General features: G+C 41.6%; 1 protein-coding gene across 1 annotated transcript in view; it reads left to right on the top strand.

The window, feature by feature from the left end:
- Positions 1-23,834, top strand: part of tbc1d31 (TBC1 domain family, member 31) — a 73,447-nt gene that overhangs the window by 11,534 nt on the left and 38,079 nt on the right. The window contains exons 5-10 of the mRNA XM_063056242.1: positions 2,368-2,516; positions 4,062-4,221; positions 5,379-5,579; positions 8,068-8,256; positions 11,853-11,932; positions 16,113-16,259. Coding sequence (XP_062912312.1) covers positions 2,368-2,516; positions 4,062-4,221; positions 5,379-5,579; positions 8,068-8,256; positions 11,853-11,932; positions 16,113-16,259 — 926 coding nt within the window. The remainder of the gene's footprint in view (positions 1-2,367; positions 2,517-4,061; positions 4,222-5,378; positions 5,580-8,067; positions 8,257-11,852; positions 11,933-16,112; positions 16,260-23,834) is intronic.

Genomic DNA, 23,834 nt, shown 5'->3' with positions numbered 1-23,834 from the left:
TGTCCTCCTCCTCCAAAGAAAAGGGCTTCCCTTCTTCAATGCTGCCCTCAACCGCATCTCCTCCATTTCACGCACGTCTGCCCTTACCCTATTCCTTTTGCTACCCTACCTGGGATAGGGTTCCTTTTGTCCTCACCTTCCACCCCACCATCCTCCACATCCCGCGCATAATTCTCCATAACTTCCACCATCTCCAGTGGAATCCCACCACCAAGCACACTTGTCCCTCCCCCCCAATATTCTGCTTTCCGCAGGGATTGCTTTCTACACGATGCCCTTGTCCATTCGTCCCTCCGCACTGATTTCCCTCCTGACACATATACTTGCAAGTGGAACAGTGCTACACCTGCCCCTATACCTCCTCCCTCACTACCACTCAGGCTCCCAAACAGTCCTTCCAGGTGAGGCAACACATCACCTGTGAGTCAGTCAGAGGCATCTACTGTATCCACTGCTCTCAGTGTGGCCTCCTCTATATCAGTGAGACCTGACAGACTGGGAGACTGCTTTGCCAAGCACCTACACTCCATCCGCCAGATAAAGCGGGATCTTCCAGTGGCCACCCATTTTAATTCCACTTCCCATTCCCATTCCGACATGTCAGTCCATGGCCTCCTCCACTGTCGTGATGAGGCCACACTCAGGTTGGAGGAGCAACAGCTTATTCCATCTGGGTAGCCTCCAACCTGATGGCATGAACATTGATTTCTCAAACGTCCGGTAATGCCCTCCTGCCCCTCCCCTTCACCATTCCCCATTCCCCATTCCCATTCCCCACTCTCACCTTTATCTCCTTACTTGCCCTTTACCTATATCTGGTGCTCCTCCCCCTTTTCTTTCTTCCATGGCCTTCTCCCCTCTCAGATTCCCCTTCTCCAGCCCTGTGTCTCTTTCACCAATCAACTTCCCAGCTCTTTACTTCACTCCTCCCCCTCCTGGTTTTACCTATCCCCTTGTGCTTCTCCCTCCCCTCTGCCCACCTTCTACTCTGACTCCTCATCTTTTTTTCTCCAGTCTTGATGAAGGTCTCGACCTGAAAAGTCAACTGTACTCTTTTCCATAGATATTGCCTGAACTGCTGAGTTCTTCCAGCATTATGTGTATGTGTTGCATCTATTTGTATTCCACTTTCCATTAAAACTGACTTTCAAAATTACATCCAGCACTAACTTCTATCTGTTCAGCATTCCATCCTTAGCAATATCCCATTCTCATTCACATCCATCATAAGAATGCTGTGATGCAGTTATTGATTTAAATGCAGAATATACATCCAGAATTGTCCTTGCAAACTTTAGTTGAATCAATAATAAGATAATTAGTTATCAGCATCTGCATTATTTTGTTATTCATTTTTCCAGAGAAAATGGCAGTCTTTCCTGATGGTTGTAGTCTCATGCATTTTTGACTCATCTCTCCAGTGTACCACTGGGTTTGCTTGAGATTTGACAAAATAGTAGAGGAGAGTTGACATGTAGATCCATGGGCAGTCATGCAGAACTAACAATACATTATTAAAACTTTTGATGTATCATGTTTCTCCTGAGTACTCTAGAATAGGATAACCAACACTTTGTTGTGATTCACCCTTGGGTCATGTTACTGTGAGGTACAATTTCTGTGGGAGGACTAGTATCTAAAGTGATACCTTTAATGCACTGAACTCTGCTTCAGAAATACCAGTCCAGTGATTCCATACTTCATTGTTTGATACAGTACATTTACTGGATGCTATCATGTGCATATTACAGGAGATGAAGTTTTACCCTTAGGCCTAAAAACCATTCTCCTTGAGGGGGAATGTTATAAATTTACAGTCTGTGTATTTAGTCATTGAAGGAGCCCTTATTACAAGAAATATAGGAATAAGAGCAACAGTAGGCCGTACTTCACATTCTGCCTTTGCATAAAATAATTACTTCCTTAACCCCTTTACCTATGACACTTATGACCTTGAAAGTATTCATTGATTTTACTTTTGGTCTGGAGAATTCCAAAAGTTCGAAATCATCTGAGGAAATGAATTCCTTCTCATCTATATGCTAAATAAACAACCCCATTTTCTGAGACTGTGCCACATACATCATAGATTCTGTATTTAACTTGTCATTTGCCACCATCCTTCCAGAAACTTTTCTATTTTGATAACATCTTCTGTCATACTTCTGAACCCCAAATAGTTGGAGCCAGCCTGTTCAGTTCAGTCATTCCTCACAGTATGATTCCTTCATCCCAGGGGTCAATGAGTGAACTGCCTCCAATTTCTCTACACAGTGCTTCAGGTGTGGTCTTGACATTGTTGTTCAGTTTTACAGCAAAAGGAGACTTTCTAAATGTATGGTAATTTTGTTTTTCTTTGTAACCCAGGTTTGCTTCCTTCCACTGAGTAACACAATCCTTAGTTGTTTTAAAGATGATTCTGTCTTTGCCTGGGAAAGTGATACACTCCATTGCAAATACCAATTACCGGTTACAGATGAAACCCGGATACGTTATAAATCCTTTGCTATCACCAGGTAGGATTTGTCCTTGATCTTGCTTTGATTAGTGGGAGTTTTTTTTAACTGTCCAGTTATACATCTCAACATAGAAAAAGGTTATTTGGCTTATCGTGCCGTTTCCAGTTCATTGCCCTGGTCCCTCCCTTTTGTTCTTTAATTTTATTTTTCTTGTGTGGAAATTATAACACTATCAATGCTACTACAGTATTGTAAAACTGTATATTAGTTCCTAATAGTTATTAATGCTATTTAAAAACTGATCGCTCTAAGCTCGGTGTAATGTACATGTGCAAGTGCAAGTGCACGTGACTGATACTATTTAGAAGCTGTTTGGCAACAGTCTGCTCCCTCAGTTAAGCGGCATAGTGTCCCAAATAAATGAAGGGGATCTCGGCTATTTTCTTGATTAGATTTTGTTCTTTAAGAGTTGTACCAAATAACCGGTTGCCTGATTAACTGATGGTTCAATTAACCGGAATGAACTGTTCCTTAGAACTACATCCTTTAGTTACTCACCTTGCCAGAGGAACAGCTCCTCATTTACCCTGTCACTGTTTTCTAGTTGACATTTCAGATAATTATATTACTTTAGATTTCTTGCATTTTTTTCTCATTAGAACTTCTCTGTCCTGAAGGCAGTTGTATTCAGTTTGCCTTTTAAGCACTATCATTAATCAAAGGCCAGTGAAAACTCAGTTTAGTTAACTTCTCATTTGGAGTAGTTTGAAAAGTTAGAATAGTGAGTCAGGAACATAAAGAAGAAGAAACAGGTTTAACATTTTTATGTTAATAATATGCTTTATAAGCTTTAGTTTGTTCCTTCATCTTTTAAAAAGCATTTGACTCCTTGCTGGTGAAGAGTTCCTCAAGCATATGATGTCCTTCACCTGAGCGATCACATTTACAGGAGGATGCTGGTAAAGCTGGCATTTATAATCCATCCCTAATTACCTTTTGAACTTAATACTTTTCTTCATCATTTAAAAGCCAACCATATTAGCAGTGGGAAGTCGGATTTATGCCAGACAAAGTAAAGGTGGCAGATTTTCTCATTGAAGGACACTTGTAAACTTGGATGATTTTACAACAACCTGGTAGCTTTGTGCTCACTATATTAAGAGCTTTTTATTCCTTATTTATTTAACTTTGTAGTCGGGTCCAAAGTCATTTCTCCTGAGAAATGATCTAGGACTCTGGATAGTAGACCTTTAAATCTCAGTCCATGCCCTAGATTGGGGAATAATAAATCTAAATGATGAATACTAGGTATTGGCAATTTGTATTCATTATAGTTAGCTATCCCAAACATTACACTCAGTCTATCAGCTGAGGCTGAATAGAGGTGCATGTAGGCACCCTAACTGCAATCAGTGTCATAAAACAATGATCACCTGAGGGCTTCATATTCTGTGCGACACTTGCTCTCTTGGCGAATCATTGTTACAATAAAAATGGTTGCTGTAGCATCTTCCCCTTCCCACACGAAGACTGGTGCAGTCTGAGCCCCTTAGATCCTGATTCACAAGGTGTATGTTTATATCAAAATGTTAATTCTTGCAGGGATGGTCAAATTTTAATAGCAGGAGGGAAATCAAATTGTCTTCACCTTTGGAGCCTGAGTGCAAGACAGCTGCAGCGGATAATCCAGATGCCACCAAAGGTGCGAACAATTCGCCATCTTGAATTTCTTCCTGATAGTTTCGATGGTGGATCAAGCCAGGTAAGCTATTATTGGACATGAGATTGGGGGCAGGATATGTGAGTATTTACAACATTGCCCAATTTCAGGTTCCAGTGGAGGATGTGACATTATGACTCTGTGTAGCTTTAAATGGAAAAGTGATATTAAAATCCAGGGAGCGCTACAGAGAGAGACTCATAAAAAGATAAAGATTAGCTTTATTTGTCACATGTACATCAAAACATACAGTGACGTGTCATTTGTGTTAAATCAAAACAGCAAAGATTATGTTGGGCAGCCCGCAAATGTTGCTATGCATCAGGCACCAACAGTATACCTGCAACTTACTTACCCTGACCGTAACCTTGCATCTTTAAAATGTGGGAGGAAGCCAGAGCACTCAGAGTAAACCCACATGGTCACAGGGAAAATGTGCTAGCTCTGGAATGGAGGTGGTCACTGCTTGTGAGAACTGAATGATGGGCGGCTCACTTTCACAAAGTGGTCATTGAGGTCATTGCCTTAGCATGATCTGGACCTTGGTCCTTCGTTCGATAACTATAAGTGAACACAAGAGGAGAATTTGAGTGATATCTGCATTATTGGTGAAAGAGATTTCCAAGGTAAATTAGGTTATTATTGTCACATGTACTGGCGTACAATGAAAAACTTCAAATGTCATCCATAGAGATCATTTCATTATAATAATACATTAAGAAAGTCCAAAGGTAAACAATAACAGAATTGAGAATAAACAGAGAAGGTGAAGTGCTGGCAGACAATAAGATACAAAGCTGTAACAAAATATATTGCAAAGTTAACAGTCTGTCATCATACGAGAGGACTGTTCAATAGTCTAATAATGATGCGATGGAAGCAGAACTTGAGGTTGATAGTATGTGCTTCCAGGCTTTTGTGTCTTCTGCCTGATGAGTGAGAGGGAGAATAAAGTTGTCATTGTTGGGAAGGTTCTAGGTTTTTAAAAATTAAAAACACAGATACTTAAAAAACATTTTTAAACCAGAATCTTAAAGCTTAAGCTCTTTAAATTTGAGCAAATCCAGTAATAAATGTTTAATTGACCACATAAGGAACTTTTTCCATTATTGGTGTGATCTGTATTCTTTCGGTGTACATCATTGTTTGAGGGTTATCTCGCATGTTGCTGCAAATGATGTGTTTGACCAATATTGCAGGTTATTGGAGTATTGAGCCAGGATGGCATCATGAGGTTTCTCAATATCCACACTTGCAAGCTTCTCTTTGACATTGGAAGCCTTGATAATGGAATTAGCTCCGCAGCAGTCAGTCCAAATGGGCATTACGTTGTAGCTGTCCTAGACGATGGCAGCCTTGCGATTTACAGTGTCAAAGCTTTATCAGATGAATTAAATAAGGTAATCAGAGGCTCATTGAGTATAATGTAAAGATGTTGACTTTGCTGTGAATGTCGGTAGTGATTTGAAGGTTTTCATATAGTGTTAACATATAACAAGAAAATAATTATTTTTATTTTCTTGAGCTTTAATTTGGTTTGATCTACTTTAGATTTTTACCTTTAACTTTGGTAAATGCTATATAAATGCCAAACACAGAAATTTTGTAATGATAATGCTTATTTTGGCATCAATATTAATGAGTAAAGGAATAAATTCCTTTGTTATTTTATTTGTTTTTGCAAATCAAGTGTAAAGTGTATATTTCATATGGAGGGTGATCAATACTTGGAAAACAGAACGGTACAGGCCCTGTGGCCCATGATGTTGTGCTGACCTACTTAAACTATCGGCACCTAATTAAACTAATCCCTCCTGCTGCATATGATCCGTATCCCTCCATTTTCTTCATACTCATATGCCTATCTATGACCCTCTTCCATGCCTCTACTGTATCTGTCTTCACCATTCACTTCTGGCAGAGCATTCCAGGAACCCACCACTCTTGATTTTCAATAAAAGAAAACTTGCCCCGGATGACTCTTCTAACTTACCCCTCGCAACTTAACTGTATCCCCTCTACTATTAGATATTTGAGCCCTGGGGAAAAGGATAGCTGCTGTCTATTCTATCAGTGCTTCTTATAATTTCATAAACTTCTGTCAGGTCTCCTCTCAGCTTCTGCCACTCCAGAGAAGACGACGACCCTACTTGTTGCTGAGTTTTAGGAAGCTATGGCCTGCCTTATTCCGAAATGCATTGATTTTCACACTGTGAACTAAAATTCTTTCAGGAATTCACTCTGAAGGAGTGGTGGAAGAAAATAAATTTCAGAAAGGAATTGAATAAATACTTGGGGGAAACAGCAAAATTGGCAGAGTTTTGGGGAAGTAATTAGAGAGTGCGGTAAAGAGTTCAGGAATCAAGATTGTTTTATGTAATTTCCAGTACACAGATGTAAAGGAGAACAAAATAATTGTTACTCCAGACACGATGCAGCACAAAAGAAAAGCAATATGATAGATAACACAATTTTTAAAAAACATAATAAATATACTGTAAATGCATAAGAGAGCTTACATACCTGGATTGTATGCCCATAAAGTGACGCTAGGCACAGGAGTGTCTGTCATATAAGGTGACTAGCAGGTGGTGATAAAGTAGTGATGGTGAGGTGTGGAAGGGTAGGTTAGTGGATGGAGGTGTTGATCAGCCTTGCTGTTTGGGGAAAGTACGAACAGTACGAACTCGTAACTGTTTTTGAGTCTGGTGGTCCTGGTGCGGATGCTATGTAACCTCCTCTCTGATAGAAGTGGGACAAAAGGTCCAAGAGCAGGGTGGGTGGACTCCTTCATGGTGTTACTGAACCTTTTCCTGCACCTTTCTGTATTTATGCTCTTGACGATATGTAGGCTGGTGCCAGTGATGCGTTGGGCAGTTTTGGCTATAAGTTGTAGAGTGTTCCTGTGCACCGCAGTGCAGTTTCTCCACCATGCAGTGATGCAACATGTAGGGTACTTTCTGCTGCATATTTGCAGAAGAACATGAACACTGGTGTGCATAGCCCAGCTCTCTTCAACCTCTTCAGAAAGCAGAGGTGTTGGTGAGCTTTCCTGATTGTGTAGGATGTGTTCTGAGACCATGAGAGGTTGTTTGAGATATGCATTCCCAGGAGTTTGAAACTGATTGCAGTTTCCACTGCTGTGCTGACAATGTAAAGAGGGGTGTGAGTGGTTCAAGTTCTGAAGCTGATAACCATCTCCTTTGTCTTGTTGACATTGAAGAAGAGCTTATTCACCTCGAGCCAGGCTTTGAGCTCTTCCACCTCCTCTCTGTAGGCCGTCTCATCTTTGTTCATGCTGTTGTCATCGTCAAACTTGACAATGTTCTTGCAGAGATGACAACAGTGGTATGATTTTTTGTGATCTGATGGTCCTTTTATAAAGCATTCTTTCAGGGCGTCTGTACTATTTTTCCTCAAGTATTTTGTTTATACTGTATCTCTGAAACAGACAGAAAATGCTCTAACGATGGGATAAGTTACAAGTTCAAGTCCCACGCCAGGCACAAAAATCTAGGCAGTATCTCTATGTTATGTAATGTAATGTTGAACTATTTTGTATATATTTTTAAAGGAAATACTGATTGGGCTATCCCATGACAATCTGAAATGTTTTATTGTATTCTGGAGGGAAAAAGTACATGTGAGAACTAGACTATTCATTCATTCGCCATTATAATTCTGCATATCTTTGATCATACACATTTGTGAAATTCTTTTGAAGTTTATTATTATGCAGTGAAAGCGATGGAGCCATCACTCACACCTTGCGTTCATAAAAGTGTGTAACTCTGGTTACTAGTGTTTCTATTTATTTCTGTTTTCAAAAAACTTCGGGTAGGAATCAGTGCAAGCCACATTTTGTATTAATTGTCTTTGTTACTCCAGCCACCTCCCCCACTGGTTAAAGTTGTTGCAGACAAAGATAAGAACTCTAAAAATGAAAGTGTTTCATCTGGCCTGAAAATGCGAGTGACATCTGGAAAAGTAGAAAGACCTCAGAAAGGAAAGTCAACCGGGAAGGAGGTTCAGGCTAGGATCCTAAAACCATCTGGCACCATCTCAGAGGATAAAGAGGTAAGAGGCCAGAAGATCTGACTGGGTTGGTCAAAAATGGTGCAGAAGCAGCAGTTGGGTATAATTGATCTAAAGCTGGATATTTTTCAACAAACATCTGGATGAAAGTCAATAGTAGCTTGTAAATTGCTTGAATGACTAGCTTATGCACTTCACCCTTGTTGGAGGTTTAAGAATTTGATGTGACAAAGCTAATTTGACACATTTGTTTTTCTCCATTTTCTCCCCCAAATGCTGCACTCTTTTTTGCACAGTCACCCTTCACATGGGATCACTTAAAACATACTGCACAGAACACACCGCTAAATGACATTCATTCTTCTTTGTACCCTCAGCTCCAAAAGTCAAGCAAGACCAATCGTGGCTTGCTTTCATGCCCTTGCAGAGATTTGCTAAAAGAACACAAGATGAAGGCTCAACTTATGATCTCACACAGACCTTCTGGCTCTTAGACAATATTTTGTCATGTCCCATATGTAGAGGTGAATGAATAACCTACATTAAGTGCCAGTATTGAAGAAGTGCTGCAGCAAGGATCAGATGATATTCATCCCCTTAGATGAAATATTCCACAGAGGCGAGTTGAAGAAAAGCAGGCAGATTTTCCACAGTGTACTGACCAATAATTTATTCATTAACCAGTATCACTACCTTGTGCTTATTGTGGAATATTGCTATATGTAGTTTGTTGCTAATTTTCCTGTGCTAGGGCAGTGTCTATTTTTGAAAAAGGACCTTGATGTCCTGACCTTATATAAATGCAGGTACTTTTCCTGTACTTGTTGAAATACTTACACATAGTAGAGCGTGGATGAACGTTGCCCTGCCAAAATTAACTATATATCAAATACTTAATCCAGAATATTTATGAATTGTATAAGTCACTGTCAAAGAGAACACTAGCCTACACTAAGCCATCTGGGAATGTTGACTTAAAACTTCTTGCATGTTAGTTAAATCTGATATTTGTGAACCTGAGTTTTCTTCATAATGAAGAATTAACAATGAACATAGAACAGTACAGCACAGTACAGGCCCTTCGGCCCACAATGTTGTGCCAACCCTCAAACCCTGCCTCCCATATAAGCCCCCACCTTAGATTCCTCCATATACCTGTCTAGTAGTCTCTTAAACTTCACTAGTGTATCTGCCTCCACCACTGACTCAGGCAGCGCATTCCACGCACCAACCACTCTCTGAGTAAAAAATCTTCCTCTAATATCCCCCTTGAACTTCCCACCCCTTACCTTAAAGCCATGTCCTCTTGTATTAAGCAGTGGTGCCCTGGGGAAGAGGCGCTGGCTATCCACTCTATCTATTCCTCTTATTATCTTGTACATCTCTATCATGTCTCCTCTCATCCTTCTCTCCAAAGAGTATAGCCCTAGCTCCCTTAATCTCTGATCATAATGCATACTTTCTAAACCTGGCAGCATCCTGGTAAATCTCCTCTGTACCCTTTCCAATGCTTCCACATCCTTCCTATAGTGAGTTGACCAGAACTGGACACAGTACTCCAAGTGTGGCCTAACCAGAGTTTTGTAGAGCTGCATCATTACATCGCGACTCTTAAACTCTTATCTCTCGACTTATGAAAGCTAACACCCCATAAGCTTTCTTAACTACCCTATCCACCTGTGAGGCAACTTTCAGGGATCTGTGGACATGTACCCCGAGATCCCTCTGCTCCTCCACACTACGAAGTATCCTGCCATTTACTTTGTACTCTGCCTTGGAGTTTGTCCTTCCAAAGTGTACCACCTCACACTTCTCCGGGTTGAACTCCATCTGCCACTTCTCAGCTCACTTCTGCATCCTATCAATGTCTCTCTGCAATCTTTGACAATCCTCTACACTATCTTCAACACCACCAACCTTCGTGTCATCTGCAAACTTGCCAACCCCCCCTTCTACCCCCACATCCAGGTCGTTAATAAAAATCACGAAAAGTAGAGGTCCCAGAACAGATCCTTGTGGGACACCACTAGTCACAATCCTCCAATCTGAATGTACTCCCTCCACCACCACCCTCTGCCTTCTGCAGGCAAGCCAATTCTGAATCCACCTGGCCAAACTTCCCTGGATCCCATGCCTTCTAACTTTCTGAATAAGCCTACCGTATGGAACCTTGTCAAATGCCTTACTAAAATCCATATAGATCACATCCACTGCACTACCCTCATCTGTATGCCTGGTCACCTCCTCAAAGAACTCTATCAGGCTTGTTAGACACGATCTGCCCTTCACAAAGCCATGCTGACTGTCCCTGATCAGACCATGATTCTCTAAATGCCTATAGATCCTATCTCTAAGAATCTTTTCCAACAGCTTTCCCACCACAGACGTAAGGCTCACTGGTCTATAATTACCCGGACTATCCCTACTACCTTTTTTGAACAAGGGAACAACATTTGCCTCCCTCCAATCCTGCGGTACCATTCCCGTGGACAACAAGGACATAAAGATCCTAGCCAGAGGCTCAGCAATCTCTTCTCTCGCCTCGTGGAGCAGCCTGGGGAATATTCCGTCAGGCCCCGGGGACTTATCTGTCCTAATGTATTTTAACAACTCCAACACCTCCTTTCCCTTAATATCAACATGCTCAAGAACATCAACCTCACTCATATTGTCCTCACCATCATCAAGTTCCCTCTCATTGGTGAATATTGAAGAGAAGTATTCATTGAGGACCTCGCTCACTTCCACAGCCTCCAGGTACATCTTCCCACCTTTATCTCTAATCGGTCATACCCTCACTCCTGTCATCCTTTTTTTCTTCACATAATTGAAGAATGCCTTGGGGTTTTCCTTTACCCTACTCGCCAAGGCCTTTTCATGCCCCCTTCTTGCTCTTCTCAGCCCCTTAAGCTCCTTTCTTGCTTCCCTATATTCCTCAATAGACCCATCTGATCCTTGCTTCCTAAACCTCATGTATGCTGCCTTCTTCCACCTGACTAGATTTTCCACCTCACTTGTCACCCATGGTTCCTTCACCCTACCATTCTTTATCTTCCTCACCGGGACAAATTTATCCCTTACATCCCGCAAGAGATCTCTAAACATTGACCACATGTCCATGGTACATTTCCCTGCAAAAACATCATACCAATTCACACCCGCAAGTTCTAGCCTTATAGCCTCATAATTTGCCTTTCCCCAATTAAAAATTTTCCTGTCCTCTTTGATTCTATCCTTTTCCATGATAATTATAAAGGCCAGGGAGCGGTGGTCACTGTCCCCCAGATGCTCACCCACTGAGAGATCTGTGACCTGACCCAGTTTATTACCTAGTACTAGATCTAGTATGGCATTCCCCCTGGTCGGCCTGTCCACATACTGTGACAGGAGTCCATCCTGGACACACTTAACAAATTCTGCCCCATCTAAGCCCTTGGAACTAATCAGGTGCCAATCAATATTAGGGAAGTTAAAGTAACCCATGATAACAACCCTGTTATTTTTGCACCTTTCTAAAATCTGCCTCCCAATCTGCTCCTCTGTATCTCTGCTGCTACCAGGGGGCCTATAGAATACCCCCAGTATTGACATCTTTTCTTTTTTTAAACTTGGAAGTAATTGGTGATTTCTTATTCTAGAATGTGCTTCCAGCGGGGCTAAATAAAAAGCGGTTACGGGCTCTGCTGAAAGAATTTGGAGAATATCCAGAAAAGTACAGGTGTGCTACTGAACTGCCTATAACTTGATTTAATATTTGCAACTAGCTCATCTAGAAATATTTATCAAGCTATAATAATTGTACATATATGTTGGACTGGAGGAGTTTTGATCTTCTCTGCCAGTTTCACCTTTAGACTTCCACGGTATTCCCCCACCTTCTTCCCATGTTCAGGACTTAGTTAAGACAGAGCTGTAATCTTCCGTAAAATGGACCATGTTCGCAGAGGTATCACAACCACCTCTGCCCAGTTCTTGTGGAATTACTGTCGTTAAGCTCAATTTCCCTAGAATTTAGGGATATAGTGGGAACTTAGTTGATATTTTGTTTTCTTCTCTTTCTTGAGTCAAGGTTTAGGTTCAGCTCTTCTACTATTGCCCTGTAGCTGAGGTCAGCTGGTAGCAAAGACTGCCAGTCAAATTCACACCTCTTTGTTCTGTATGACACTACTTTTGCTTTAAATAATTGCCTCTACCAACTGACCCATGACTGGAGGTTACCATGTAATTTGCACTTTTGCAAATTACTGTATTTACAGGGTGCACAAGGAAAAATTGTTAACAAAATACAGTTCATTAACAATATCACAAGGGAATTCAGGAGAAATTTCTTTACCAAGAGAGTAGTGATATTGGGATATTATATAACAAGGGGTAATTTAGCCCCATGATATAGGTGCATTGAAGTGGGAGCTGATTAAGCATATAAGGGAGTACAAATAGATAGTTTTGAAAATCAGAAAACAACGGCAGATGCTGGGAATCTAAAAATACAATCTGAAAGTGCAGGAAATACTCAGCAGGTCATGGAATGTTAATTCTGTTTCTCTTCACGCAGATACAACCTGATCTGACTATTTCTAGTGTTTGCTGTTTTTATACTAGAGAAGACCACAAGAGCAGAATTAGGTCATTCAGCCCATCGAGTCTGCTCTGCCATTTCTTAATGACTAATCCATTTTTTGCTCTCATTCTCCCCATAACTTCTCATGTCCTGAATAATCAGGAATCTATCAAACTCTGGCCAAAGAAATTCCTCCTCCTCTCAGTTCTAAATGGTCATCCTCAAGTCTGAGGTTGTGCACTCAGGTCCTAGACTCCCCCACCATTGAAAGCATTTCCTCCACAGCTACTCTATCTAAGTCTTTCAACATTCAGTAGGTTTCAAATAGGTTCTCCCTTCATTCTTCTGAACTCCAAGTACAGGCCAAGAGCCATCAAACACTCCTCATACGATCATCCTTTCATTCCTGGAATCATTCTTGTGAACCTCCTCTGAACCCTCTCCAATGTCAGCACATCTTTTCTTAGATAAGGGGCCCAAAACTGCTCACAATACCCTTTAAGTGAGGCCTCATTTGTGCCTTATAAAGCCTCAGCATTACATCCTAGCTTTTATATTCTAGTCCTCTTGAACTGAATGCTAACATTTCATAGTCCTTCCTCACCACTGACTCAATGTGCACAAGGGCTCCCAAGTCCCTTTGCACCTCAGATGTTTGGATTTTCTCCTCGTGTAGAAAATAGTCTACACTTTTATTCTTTCTACCAAAGTATATGACCATACACTTCCCAGCACTTTATTCAATCCGTCACTTCTTTGCCCATTCTCCTAATCTGTCTACTTCCTACTTCAGACTCCCTGTTTCCTCAACATGACTTGCTCCTCCACCTATCTTCATAAAGTCCACAAACTTGGTCACAAATCCATCAGTTCCATCATCCGAGTCATTGACGTATAGCATGAAAAGAAGCGGTCCCCACACAGACCCCTGTGGGAAACCACTTATTACTGGTAGCCAACCAGAAATGGCTCCCTTTATTCCCACTCTTTGTCTCCTATCAATCAGCCAAACCTCTATCCATGCTAGTATCTTTCCTGTAATACAATGGGCTCTTATATTGTTAAGCAGCCTCGTGTGGTACCTTGTCAGAGGTCTTCTGAAAGTCCATCCACTGATTCTCCTTTCTCTATCCTGCTTGTTATTTTCTCAAAGAAATCCAACAGATTTGTCAGGTAAGATTTTCCCTTAAGGAAACAATGCTGACTATGGCCTATTTTATTATATGCTTCCAAGTACTCCAAGACCTCATCCTTAATAATCAACTCCCAACGTCTTCCCAACCAATGAGGTCAGGCTAACTGACCTATAAATTCCTTTCCTCTGCCTCCCTCCCTTTGCAATTTTCTCACCATCCTGAACCATTCCAGAACTTATTGATTCTTGAAAGATCCTTACAATGCCTCCACAATCTTTTCAGCTTCCTCTCTCAGTACCCTGTGGCATAGTCCATTGGACCAGGTGACTTATCTACCTTCAGACCCTTTAGCTTCCCAGTAATAGCAGTATGCTGGATTTTCAAGAGTGGCAGAGGCCATTTTTGAATGTCCAGCAGACTGCTTGCTAGTGTCTTCCACAGTGAAGACTTGATGCAAAATACTTATTCAGTTCATCTGCCTTTTCCTTCTCTCCCATTACTACCTCTCCAACATCACTTTCCAGCATTCTGATATCTACTCTTGCCTCGGAATTATGCTTTATATATCTGAAAAACTTATGGTATCCTCTGGTATTATTGGCTAGCTTACTTTGATATTATATCTTTTTTCTCTTTATGGTTTTATTTTAGTTTCCTTCTGTTGCTTTTTAAAAGCTTTCCAATCCTCTAATTTTCCACTAATTTTTGCTCTCTTATGTGCCCTCTGTTTTGCATTTTTGTTGTCTTTGACTTCTGTTACCAGCCATGGTTGTGTCATTCTGTCTTTAGAATATTACTTTGAGATGTATCTATCCTGCACCTTCTGAATTGCTCCCAGAAACTCCAGCCATTGTAGTTCTGCCGTCGTCTCTGCTTGTGTCGCCTGCTAATTATCTTTGGCCAGCTCCTCTCTCGTGTCTCTATAATTCCCTTTACTCCACTGTAAAACTGATACTTCTGACTGTAGCTTCTCCCTCTCAAATTGCGGGGTGAATTCTGTCATATTAAGATCGTTGCCTTCTAAGTGTATCTTTATCTTAAACTTCCTAATCAAATCCAGTTCATTACACAACACACAATCTAGAATAGCCTTTCCTCTAGTGGGCTCATCCACAAGCTGCTCAAAAAAGCCTTCCCATTGGCATTCTACAGATTCTCTCTCTTGGGATCCAGCACCAACCTGATTTTCTCAATCTACCTGCATATTGTAATCCCTCATGACTATTGTAACGTTGCCCTTTTGACTTGCCTTTTCCACCTTGCATTGTCATTTGTAGCCCATGTCCTGGCTACTGTTCAGAGGCCTGCATATAACTCATCAGCATCTTTTTACCTTTGCAGTTTCTTAACTCTACCCACAAGGATTCTACACCTTCTGATCCTATGTCACCTCCTTCTAAGGATTTGATGTAATATTTTTTTAGCTGCAGAGCAACCCCACCCCCTCTTACTACTTGCCTGTCCTTTCAATACAATTTGTTTCCTTGTATGTTAAGTGCCTAACTGTAATCTTCTTGCAGTTACGACTCAGTAACACCCATAGTATCATACCTGCCAATCACCTACCTTTATTCTGTATACTGTGTGCATTCAAATATAATAACTTACATCCTGTATTCATCACCCTTTTCAGCTTTGTCCCTATATTACACTGCAACTCATCCAACTGACTGCAATTTTGCTCTGTCCACCCCTGGCTGTCCATTTCCTTTCCCCCTCCTGACAGTCACCTAGGAACCCGCCTCCAGCAGCTTAGGGATGACTACCTCCCCATAGCTCCTATTTATCACGTCTTCATTTTCCCTTATGAGCCAAAGGTTACCAAGCTGCAGCTTCAGTTCCTTAACGCATTCACTGAGAGCTCAGCTCGGTGCACTTGGTGTAGATGTGGTTATCTGGGAGACTGGAGGTCACATCTTAAACAAAGAAACAACAAAGCCCTTGGGGCCACTCTTGCTGCACAGCAGATGAAGAAGCTTACCAGAAACATACTTTGCCCAGGCTTGTTGAGACAAAGCCTCTCCAGTCTAATACTGAAGATGGTTTTATTCGTGCAATAGAATGAACAGGAATGGGAGAGGGCTTGTGGGGAACATTAATATCATTAAGGCCTCCTTTGAGTCAGTCTGTTTCTGTATTCATGCTGCTGTTTTGTACAGAGGAAGACGTAGTCCTTTTATATCTTTGACTTCACATTGCAGGATGTTTATTTGGCGTTCTCTGCTGCAGCTGCCCGAGAACCATGCAGCCTTCAGTAGCCTTACTGACAAGGGCACACATCCTGCCTACCTGGGAATACACGAAAAATATCCCATCAAAAGTCGAAAACTTCTCAGAATTCTTCAACGGTGTGTTTTAAAATTGCTTTTTCTTCAGATGTAACTATTTTACAAATACATTTAAAAACATTTAGTGTCCTTCAGCAATGCCCTTTTTTGTATATACTGTATTGTGTGATTCTGAAGCAATTGTCTGATGTAATTGAGTTGCTAATTCTAAGAAGAAGTAGAATTGATAAAATGTATTATTAAAAAGGCATCTGGATAGATGAGACAGAAATTTAAACACTAATTGCTTAGGCAGGTTCTGATATGAGAGTCCTATGATCCAGTATTTAATATCTACCAGCCTTGCTTAACATTTTATTGCCCTCAACAGGAATTCTGCAGGTGCTGGAAATTCAAGCAACACACATAAAAGTTGCTGGTGAACGCAGCAGGCCAGGCAGCATCTCTAGGAAGAGGTGCAGTCGACGTTTCAGGCCCAGACCCTGACGAAAACCCTGCGTTCGCCAGCAACTTTTATGTGTGTTGCTTGAATTTATTGTCCTGCCAGTTTTCAATGTAAAAATTTCATTATGACAATAAGCCCATTGGTTTTAAATTTTTAACCCCTTAGCTCATTTCTAATATGTCAACTAATTGTTGTAACCCAACCAAGGACATCTAGTGGTCCAATGTCGTCCATTTTATCTGCTGAAGGTGTTTTCCACCATCATCCCGGTAGTGGTGTACATTCCACCTCAGCCCCACATCAACCAGGCACCAGAGGAGCTGAGCAACGTAATCAGGCATGAAACTACACACCCTGATGCGTTCCCTATTGGTGCAGGAGATTTCAACCAGGCCAGCGTGAAGAAGTCTCTGAACAGCTGTAACCAACATGTCACCAGTGCAACCAGAGAAGCCAACGCACTTGACCACTGCTATACCACCATCAAAAATGTTTACAGTGCCATCCCACACTTTGGAAAGTCCAATTCTCTGGCTGTACTTCTACTCCCAGTGACTAAAGATTGTAGCATCGGTGGAGAGGACCAAGAAGATATGGTCAAAAGAAGCAGAGGAGTGGTTACAGGACTACTTCGAGTCGGTGGACTGGGCAATATTCAGGGACTCATCTTCGAGTGTGAATGAATACACCACAGTTATCATCGGCTTCAGCAAGTCCTGCGTGGATGAGTGTGTGCCTTCGAGAACATACCAAATATACCCTAACCAAAAGCTGTGGTGTAAACCGGAACATTTGTACTCTATTGAGAGCTAGATCTGTGGCATTCAAGACTAGTGATCCAGAACTAAGTAAGAAGTCCTGGTATGACCTACAGAAGGCTACTTTAAGGATGAACAAAACAATTCTGATTGAGGGATAGAGATGGAATCAGATGCATATCAGCTCTGCAGGGTTTGCAGGCATTATTTCCTACAGTGTGAAACCTAACATCATGAATAGCTGTGATACTTCACTCCCAGATTAGCTCAGTATCTTTTATGCACCCTTTGAAAGGGAGAATAAAACTACACCTGTGTGAATCTGTGCAGCATCTGTTGACCCTGTGATCTCTGTCTTGGAGGCCGACATCAGAACGTCTATCAAGTGTGTGAACCCCCTGATGGTGTATCTGGTAGGGCTCTGAAAACCTGTGCCAGTCAACTGACAGGAGTGCTCAAAGACATCTTTAACTTCTCATTGCTGCAATTGGAGGCTCCCACCAGCTTCATAGCTGTGCCCAAGAAGAGCACGGTGAGCTGGCTTAATCACTATTGTCCAGCAGCACTTGTACCCACTGTGAAGAAGTGCTTTGCGAGGCTGCTCGTCGCTAGAATCAACTCCTGCATAAGCAAGGACCTGGACCAGCTATAATTTGCGTCTCACCACATCAGGTCTACAGCGGATGTAATCTCACTGGCCCTCCACTCAGCCTTCGATCACCTAGACAATAGCAATACCTACGTCAGGCTGCTGTTTACTGATTACAGCTTAGTGTTCAACACAATCATACCCTCAGTTCTAATCAACAGGCTCCAAAACCTGGGCCTCTGTACCTCCCTCTTCAACTGGATCCTTGAATTCCTTCTCGCTGACAATTAATATTGTTGCACCTCCAGGATGTTTGCTTAGCCCACTGCTCTACTCCATACGTCCATGATTGTGTGTGGCTAGGTACAGCTCAAACAGCGTTTATGAATTTGTCGCTGACCCGATTATTGTTGGTAGAATTTCAGATTGTGATGAAGTGTACAGGTGTGAGATAGATCAGCTGGTTGAGTCGTGTTGTAGCAGCAACCTTGCATTCAGCATCAGTAAGACCAAGAAATTGATTGTGGATTTCAGGAGGGGAAAGAGGTCAAAGAGGTCCTTCTGCAGTTGTACAGGGCCCTGGTGAGACCACACCTGGAGTATTGTGTACAGTTTTGGTCTCCAAATTTGAGGAAGGACATTCTAGATATTGAGAGAGTGCAGCGTAGGTTCACGCAGTTAATTCCCGAGATGGTGGGTCTGGCCTATGTTGAAAGATTGGAGCGACTGGGCTTGTATACACTGGAATTTAGAAGGATGAGAGGGGATCTGATTGAAACATATAAGATTATTAAGGGATTGGACACGCTGGAGGCAGGAAACATGTTCCCGATGTTGGGGGAGTCCAGAACCAGAGGCCACAGTTTAAGAATAAGGGGTAGACCATTTAGAACGGAGTTGAGGGAAAACTTTTTCACACAGAGGGTTGTGGTTCTGTGGAATGCTCTGCCTCAGAAGGCAGTGGAGACCAATTCTCTGGATTCTTTCAAGAAAGAGTTAGATAGAGCTCTTAAAGATAGCGGAGCCAAGGGATATGGGGAGAAGGCAGGAACGGGATACTGATTGTGGATGATCAGCCACGATCACAGTGAATGGCGGTGCTGGCTCGAAGGGCTGAATGACCTACTCCTATTGTCTATTGAAAGTTGAGAGAACTTAATCAATCCTCATTGAGGGATCAGAAGTGAGCAGTTTCAAGTTCCTGGGTGTCAACATCTCTGAAGATCTATCCTGGGCCCAACATATCGATGCAATTGCAAAGAAGGATCGCCAGTGGCTGTGTTTCATTAGGGGTTTGAGGAGAATTGGTATGACACCAAAAACACTTGCAAATTTCTCTGGATATATAGTGGAAAGTATTTTTACTGGTTGCATCACCGTCTGGTATGGAAGAGCCACTCACAGGATTGAAAAGTGCCGCTGAAATTTGTAAACTCTACCAGCTCCATCACGGGCACAAACCTCCCTAGCATCCAGGACACCTACAAAAGGTAATGCCTCAAAAAGGTCGCATCTATCGTTAAGGACCCAGGACATGCTCTCTTCTCATTGTTACCATCAAGGAGGAGGTAGGGGAGCCTGAGGACAAATTCAACATTTCAGGATTGACTACTTCTACTCCACCATCATATTTTTGAATGGACAGTGAACCCATGAACACTACCTCAGTATTTTTTCTTCTCTTTTTGTGCTACTTAATTCTCTTTTTTATATACACTTACTGTAATTTATAGTTTTTAATGTGTATTGCTGCCTTAAAACAACAAAATTCATGCCTTATGCCAGTGATATTAAACCTGATTCTGATTCTAATACAGCTGTATGTTGAGCATCATTGAGATGAACCTCTGAGGGAATTAAAGGCACTTGAATATAATTGTTCAAAAACCATTGATTTGAGTTGTCCAGATTTTAAAGGCTACAAATGAACAGATTAGCTTGTGAAGAAATTACATGCTTCAAGTTGTTCATATAAACTAAGCTGCTACAAGTCTTTGAACTAGCCAACCTCCTATCATTGTTGCATTGCATGCTTCTCTGTTGGTACACTGCAGCAGCTCACGAAGGGACTTTGCAATACCATAAGCTCTACCATCTGGAGTGATAAATGCAGCAGGTGATTCAGATGATCACTAATCCCTTGAAGTTTTTAGAGCTGTCTGAGAACAGCTGTCATTCACCCCATGAGGGGAAAAGCAATTCTAGATTGCGTGCTTTGTAATGAACTAGATTTGATTAAGGAGCTTAAGGTGAAGGAAACTTTAGGATGTAGTGATCATAATATGATAAAATTCATCCTGCAGTTTGAGAGAGAGAGAGAAGCTAAAGTCAGATGTATCATTATTACAGTGGAGTAAAGAGAATTACAGAGGCATGAAACTGGCCAAACTTGGCTGGAAGGGGACACTAGCAAGGATGATGGCTCAACAGCAGTGGCTAGAATTTCTGGGAGCCTTTTGATAGGCACAGGATAGATACATCACAAAGATGAAGAAGTATTCTAAAGGAAGGATGAGGCAACCAATGCTGACAAGGGAAGCCAAAGACAACATAAGTGCAAAGGAGAGGGCATGTAATATAGCAAAAGTAAGTGGGAAATTAGAGGATTGGAAAGCTTTTAAAAAAACCCAACAGAAAGCAACTTAAAAAAGCAGTAATATGAGGGTAAGCTTGCCAATGGTATAAAAGGGAAGGCAAAATGTTTTTTTTTCAGATATATTAAGAGAAAAAGAGGTGAAAGTGGATATTGGACCACTGAAAAGTGACATTGGAGAGGTAGTAATGAGGCACAAAGAAATGGCATACAAACTGATTAAGTATCTTGCGTCAGTTTTTACAGTGGAAGACACTAGCAGTATGCCAGAAATTCAAGCGTTTCAGGGACAGAAGTGAGTGTAGTTGCTATTACTAAGGAGAAGGTGCTTGGGAAGCTGAATGTTCAGAAAGTAGATAAGTCATCTGGACCAGATGGACTACGCCCTCGTATTCTGAAAGAGGTAGCTGAGGAGATTGTGGAGGCTTTAGTAATGATCTTTCAAGAATCACTAGATCCTGGAATGGTTCCTGAGGACTGGAAAATTGCAAATGTGACCCCACTCTTTAAAAGGGGAGCAGAAGAAAAGAAATGATAAGCCAGTTCGCCTCACCTCAGTGGTTGGGAAGATAATGGAGTCCATTATGAAAGATGAGGCACATGATGATAGACAATAGGTGCAAGAGTAGGCCATTTGGCCCTTCGAGCCAGCACCACCATTCACTGTGATCATGGCTGATCATCCACAATCAGTATCCCTGAAATAATCCAAAGTCAGCATGGTTCCTGAAGGAGAAATTTTGCCTGTTAAATTTGTTGGAGTTGTTTGAAGAAATAACAAGCAGGATAGACAAAGGAGAGACAGTAGATGCTGTTTACTTGGATTTTCATAAGGCCTCTGACAAGGTGCCACATATGAGGTTGCTTAACAAAATAAGAGCCCATAGTGTTACAGGAAATATACGAGCATAGATAGAAGATTGGCTGACTGGCAGGAGGCAAGGAGTGGAAATAAAGGAAACCTTTTCTGGTTGCCTGCCAGTGCTAGTGGTGTTCTGTATATGGACTGCTTCTTTTCACATTAGATGTCAGTGATTTGGATGATGAAATTGATAGCTTTGTGGCTAGGTTTGCAGATGATACAAAGATAGGTGGAGGGGCAGGTAGTGTTGAGAAAGCAAGGATTCTGAAGAAGACTTAGACATATTGGGAAAATGGGCAAAGAATAGCAGATGGAATATAGTAGAGGGAAGTGTATGGTCATGCACTTTGGTAGAAGGAATAAACGCAGACGATTTTCTAAACAAGGGGAAAATACTCAATTTGGGACTGGGGAATCTGTGTGCAGGATTCTCTAAAGGTTAACTTGCAGGTTGAGTCAGTGGTAAGGAAGGGAAATGCAATGTTAGCATTCATTTTGAGAGGACTAGAATATAAGAGCAAGGATGTAATGCTGAAGCTTTAGAAGGCATTGGTCAGAGTTTTGGGCCCCTTCTTTAAGAAAAGATGTGCTGGCATTAGAGAGGATCCAGAGGAGGTTCATGAGAATGATTCTGGAAATTAGCAACTTAACATATGTGGAGTGTTTGACGTTCTTGGCCTGTACTTGCTGGAGGTGAGAAGAATTGGTGGGGGGTGGGGTGTCCCATTGAAACCAATCAAATATTGAAAAGCCTAGATAGAGGGGATGTAGAGAAGGCTTTTCCCCTACAGTGGGTGAGTCTAGAACCAGTGGGTGCAGCCTCAGAAGGGAGGGACATCCATTTAGAACAGTGAGGAATTTGTTCAGCGGGGGATAATGAATCTGTGGAATTCATTGCCACAGGCGGCTATGAAGGCCATGTTATTGGGTTTATTTAAAGCAGAGGTTGATATGTTCTTGATTAGTCAAGGTGTGCAAGGTTATGGGTAGAGGGTAGAAGGCAGAAGAATGGTGTTGAGAGGAAAAATAAATCATCCATGATAGAATGGCAGAGCAGACTTGATAGACCGAATGTCTGAATTCTGCTTCTATGTCTCGTGGTCTAAGCCATCCCTTAATGCTGACAAGTAATCAAAAGGCAAAAAAAAATTGCAGATGCTGTATTACTGAAAAAAGAAGTCTTGGGAATACTCAGACAGCATACATGTGAGCCCAAGAATCAGGATCTAGTCTTCCATGTTGGCATGCCATGTCCCATAAATAACATTGAAGTCAACACCTTCAGGTAACCGGCATTCTCTGTTTGTGACTGGCTATCTCTGTATGCCATCAACATACAGTATAATGTTCACTCATTTTTTCACTTCCAAATTGTAGTGCCTTAACTGTTTGTTTCAGATTTTCAGCAACTGAAATATTTTATTATCTTTTGGTTTTAGCCTTATTTTTGCTTGTTCTTTCCACAATCTTCATTCTCCTCCACACTGTCAGCAGTTGGATGTGCTGTCACTGGAGAGGGTTCAAAGGAGCCTCACGAAAATGATTCCAGGTTTAAACGGCTTGTCATATGAAGAACTTTTGATGGCTCTGGTCCTGTATTCACTGGAATTCAGAAGAATGAGAGATGACCTTATTGAAACCTATCACATGTTGAAAGGCCTTTATAGAGTGGATGTAGAGAGGATGTTTCCTATGGTGGGAGAACCTGGGACCAAAGGACACTTCCTCAGAATAGAGGGATGTCCTTTTAGAATGGAGATGAGGAGGAATTTCTGTAGCTACAGAGTAGTGAATCTGTGGAATTCTTTGCCACAGGTGGCTGTGGAGGTCAAGCCTTTATGTATACTTAAGGCAGAGGTTGATAGATTCTTGATTGGTCAGAGCATGAAAGGATATGGGGAGAAGGCAGTAGATTGGGGCTGAGGGGGAAAATGGATCAGCCCTGATCAAATGGCGGTACAGACTTGAAGGGCCAAATGGCCTAATCCTACTCCTATATCTTATGGTCTTAATATTTTGTTTTCACATTTAATCTCTCTTCGTCATGCCATAGCTGGTTCTCTCCACCAGCTCTACACCATGCTCGGTTTAAACTTTTCCCACTGCTGATGAAAGCATTACCTCTTTTTCTCTTCTCGAAGATGCTGCCTGAAATGCTGAGTGTTTTTCCAGCATTCACTGTCTCTCCGTCACCACTTTGGAATTTCCTGTCTAGCACTGTGCGGCTGCACCATTAATCACAAGCATTGACTTAAGAAGGGAGGAAAAATTTGACCATTTTGTTTATATGAAATAATTAATCCATAATGAAATATGCTTCCTAGGTGTACAATTATAAAATAACTACAGTAGGTCAGCATTAAATGAGTTATCTGAGGCCATCCCAAT

Source organism: Mobula hypostoma, chromosome 1, assembly GCF_963921235.1.
Source record: "Mobula hypostoma chromosome 1, sMobHyp1.1, whole genome shotgun sequence".
Classification (NCBI taxonomy): Eukaryota; Metazoa; Chordata; class Chondrichthyes; order Myliobatiformes; family Myliobatidae; genus Mobula; species Mobula hypostoma.
Note: the sequence above shows the minus strand (reverse complement) of the source record. Positions and strands in the feature narration are given on the sequence as shown.